We start from the raw sequence: 4628 nt of genomic DNA, 5'->3' as shown, positions 1-4628 counted from the left end.
GAAAACTTCAGTAAGTTGAGGATGATGGGAAGGAAAGAGGATCCCACAAAAAGTCAGGAAATCTTCAGAGTTGGTCTCATTTGCATCATCTCAGAACACAGATCTGCAAGTGAGTTTCCAGGGTAACAAGGATCCCCCAGCATCACTTGTGAGGTTACGTGTTAAAGGTATAAGATTTGGTTTGTTAAAATTAAAGACAATCCCTTATTGTAGATATCTGGGAAAGTGCCCTGTTATGTTCACACAACTGAGATTTCCTGGTGAATGTTAAAAGGCTGATCCAATGTGGAACCTCAGGAACAGTCCTGAGGACAGGGAGCTCCTGTAGGGAGACCCCAGGGAGGAGTGGCTTTAAAACCTGTGAAAGCTGAAGTCGTCAAAGGGCTGGATGGAGGAGGCCAGGCTCTAGGGCCCTTGATGTAGTGCCCACTGCTGCCCAGGAGAGTCCTGCCATGGCCTTCACTGGGGCACCATCCACCTGACCCCTCCAACTCCCTGCTCCTCAGACTGTAGACAAAGGGGCTCAACATGTGGGTGACACCAAGGCCACATCAAGGTCATCTAGACAACAAAGTGCCTGCAGAACTGAGGAAGACCTCAAGGCCAGTGCTACAGTCTCAATCTTAAGTGTCACCCAAAGGCCCTGTGTTAAAGCTTGGTCCCCAGCTTGGTGCTATTGGGAGGTGCTGAAAATGCTAAGAGGAAGGTCTAGTGGGAAGTCTTAGTTCATTTGGAAATTACCCTTGAAAGGGATTGTAGGACACCAATCTGTTTTCTTTCTTTTCTACTTCCAGTCCTTGATGTCAGTACCTTTCCTCTGACACATGCTTGCACCCCTCAACATGTGCTCATTTCAATAAGGTCCAGCCATGGGGCCAATGCAAACAGATTGGAATCTTGAAAACTGTGAGCCAAAATGAATGTTATCTCCTTATGAATCAATTATGTCAGGTATTGTGTTACAGTTACAGAATTCTAACTCACATAAGCCAGTGTAGCATGCAAGGACATTACCAATGATTTAGACCCACATGCAGAAAAGGCTTTGAACTGATTTCTGACAGTTGAAATTCTACAATGATAGAAGCTAAGTACATTGCTATGTTATTGATGAGGTTGCCTGAATGTAGGAACTCAGGACTCTGGCAATAACAGAAGAGTGTGGGATTCTGATGTGTGTGCAGAAGGGAGGTAGCAGGAGAGGTTCTTAAGTAGTAAAAGCCAGAGTGTAAATCACACGTCCCTCTATATCATCTCCCCTACTCTATACACAGCAGAGAGTGAGAACAATAAAACGTCAGATGCCATCATTTCTTATTGTCCCAAATCTGTTTATTTCAATATCCAATATTTTTATCCCAATCAGAAAGGAAACTTCACCACAGTCTTCTGTACATCTTATGTCTTGATTGATAGAAAGCCACAGCCCATTATCAACAAGTCAGTGTTGGGGCCATATGGATGGACCTGGAGGATATTGTGCTAAGTGAAGAAGGCAGATAGTGAAAGACAAGAACTTCATGGTGTCTCAAGTGGAGGTTAGAAAAAATAAAGTAAAATGTCACCCTGAACATAGGATAGAGATTACTAGATCTTGGGAAGGGGTTGGAGATGGTGGGTAAGGGAGGCTGGATTTGATCAGTGCACACTGTTGGCAGGTGTGGAAATGCCATGCTGAACCTCACATTTACAATAATTTATGATATTCAAAATAAAATCCAGAATAGCTCCCATCAGTCACATGTCCCAAGTTTTGCCCTGTTACAACCCCCTCTACTCCCCTCTGTGCCCAGAGCCTGGACCTTTGAACCATTCATCTAGAGCCTGGATCTTTGAACCATTAATCTATTAACCATTAATATATTGCTAGCATTTCAAAAATGTTGTCTAGCACATAGAAATATGTACCTGGGAAACAGTGAAGTAGGTACCACTGGGGACATGTTTTGTCCATGACTGTTAGGCACTGTGGACACCATGCTGAAAAAGAAACAGCATCCAAAAAATTGAGAATAAGACCTAATGACCAGCTAATGCCATGGTATGTTAAAGGCTACCTTATAAAGATTGGAAATTCCGGAAGTCATACAGGCAATAAATCACGAACACACAATTGAAGATCTAAACTCTGTCAGGCATGGTGGTGGATGCTTCTAATTTCAGTGACTCAGGAGGCTGAGTCAGGAGGATCAAAGATGAAAGTCAGCGTCAAAAATTTAGTGAGGCCCAAAATAACTTAGCAAGTCACTATCTCAAACAGAAACCAGAAATGTCCATGGATATTTCTCAGTGGTTAAGCACCCTTGGGTTCAATCCATAGTACTAAAAATATTTTTTTCTCAGATTTGCCTTCACAATTAAATTATAAAAACAGTGTTAATTGACAAATATTTTCACATTTGAATATAAATTGTGACTATTTTTAGCAAAATAAGTAATTAATATCGTGACATATGTCATTTGAGGTTAACTTATTTATAAAATTATATCTCATGGAACAAATGAAAATTTTCAAGAATTTCTCATCCATAGATTGTAATATTTTGAGAAAGTTCAGAAATGACAAATGAAAAGGAATGAATTTCATAGAGATCAGAATGTGCAAAATATAATGATTCAGTGGAATTGTATGCAGAAGTCAAAATCAAAGAAATGGAAATGCAGGAATAAAGGAGAAGGAGCAAGTTCTGCTTCCAGAATCTGATAAAGAATCCCAGATTCTGACTTGGAGGCTCTGAGCCCTGCAATCAGGGGCACTTATTCAGTCTCCAAAAATTGACACTTTATTCTTTCTCACAGAATCTTCTCAGAGCCAGCTTGATGTCCTTGTTCCTCAGACTGTAGATGGAGGGGTTCAGCATGGGGGTGACCACAGTGTACATCACTGAGGCTGTTGCAGTGGATTGTGAGTTTTGGGTCACAGCAGAACTGAGGTACACACCTAGGCTTGTACAATAGAATAAGGAGACCACTGAGAGGTGGGATGCATAGGTGGAGAATGATTTGTACTTGCCCTGAGCTGATGAGATTGCACGGATGGAGAAAACTATCTTGCAGTAAGAATAAAGGATGCCAGCAATGAGGCCACCTCCCAGCAAGAATGAAGCAATATATATCACCACCTCATTAAGAAAGGCTTCAGAGCAGGCATGCTGAATTAACTGGTTAAGTTCACAGAAAAAGTGTGGGATTTCCAAGTCTGAGCAGAAGGATAGCTGCACCAACATTAAGCTTTGTAACAATGCATGTAGGACACTCACAACCCAGGACACCAGAACTAGCAATCCACAGAGTCTGTGGTTCATGATGACCATGTAGTGCAGGGGGTGACAGATGGCCACATACCGGTCATAGGCCATCACACTCAAAAGTAAATCATCCAATCCAAAAAAATAGAGTACAAAAAAGTGAATCTGGGTGATGCAACCTGCATATGTAATGGCCTTGCTCTGTGTCTGGATGTTCACCAGAATCTTGGGGATGGTGGCGGAGGTGAAGCAGATGTCCACAAATGACAGGTTGGAGAGGAAGAAGTACATGGACATGTGCAAGTGGGAATCTGAGATGACAGCCAGGATGATGAGCAGGTTCCCAAGCACAGTGACCAGGTACATGGACAGGAAAAATCCAAAGATGAGGGGCTGTAATTCTGTGTCCTTTACAAGTCCAAGAAGAAGGAATTCTAACTGTTGACTATCATTTCCTGGTTCAATATGCATGTGACTACCAGAAATGAGAAAAAGAGAAAAACACATCTTCTCATAGACAGGTATTACATCATTGAAGAGAGACAAAACATATTTTGCTCTAAAGAAATTAATTTTAAGAATGGGTGTGTAGCTCCATTAAGGAGTGCTTCTCTAACATGTGCAAGGCCCAGAATTCCATCATTAGCCTTACAATAAACAAAAAGTAAAAACAATGGAACGGAAATTAATTAACTTCTATATAATGTGCATGTATTGTGTTCCCCTAAGGGATACTGTGCCATCTCTGATGATGAATTCCTCTTTCACTCTCAGGGTTTTCCTAGGAAGTCATCTATTTCAGAACTCTAAAGGGAACATTAATAGAGCCTTTAGAAGTATAAAAGGAGCACCCCTGATGTACACTCTGATGGTTCCTGTAATTTGGCTACAGTGAATAGTGCATCAGTAAACATGGAAGGACAGATATCTCCTATGACACACATTTCATTTCCTCTGACTATATTCCCAATACTGGGATTACTGCATCATGTGATAACTGCATTTTAATTTTTATAGAACCTCCGAATTGTTTTTCATAATGGCTTCATTAATTTGTATTCCAAATAACTCTGGATAAGTAGTGTTTTTTTTTTCATCTACATAGTCACTGGCCCTTATTATCTTTGAAATTTTTACAATTGACCTCCTAACTGGAATAAGATATTATTCTATGGCAACTTGAGTATCATTTCCCTGATATTTGTCAATTGAGCATTTTTCATATGGCTATTGGCCATTTGTATATATCTAGTACACAGTGGAATAATACTCAGCTGTTAATAAAAGATTGAATCCTGTCATTGGGGACAACCTGGATGAACCTGAGGGACATTATGTGAACTGAAATAAGCCAGGTACAGGAACACTACAGCTACATGA

The 4628-nt window shown here is 40.8% G+C and overlaps 1 protein-coding gene across 1 annotated transcript; it reads right to left on the bottom strand.

The window, feature by feature from the left end:
- Positions 1 to 2783: 2783 nt before the first annotated feature.
- Positions 2784 to 3719, bottom strand: LOC101974793 (olfactory receptor 7A17). The gene has a single exon (XM_078026122.1). It carries the CDS (start codon positions 3717 to 3719, stop codon positions 2784 to 2786), a length of 936 nt encoding a protein of 311 aa, XP_077882248.1.
- Positions 3720 to 4628: the final 909 nt, after the last annotated feature.

Source organism: Ictidomys tridecemlineatus, chromosome 2, assembly GCF_052094955.1.
Source record: "Ictidomys tridecemlineatus isolate mIctTri1 chromosome 2, mIctTri1.hap1, whole genome shotgun sequence".
Classification (NCBI taxonomy): Eukaryota; Metazoa; Chordata; class Mammalia; order Rodentia; family Sciuridae; genus Ictidomys; species Ictidomys tridecemlineatus.
This window is presented reverse-complemented; position numbering and strand designations above follow the sequence as displayed.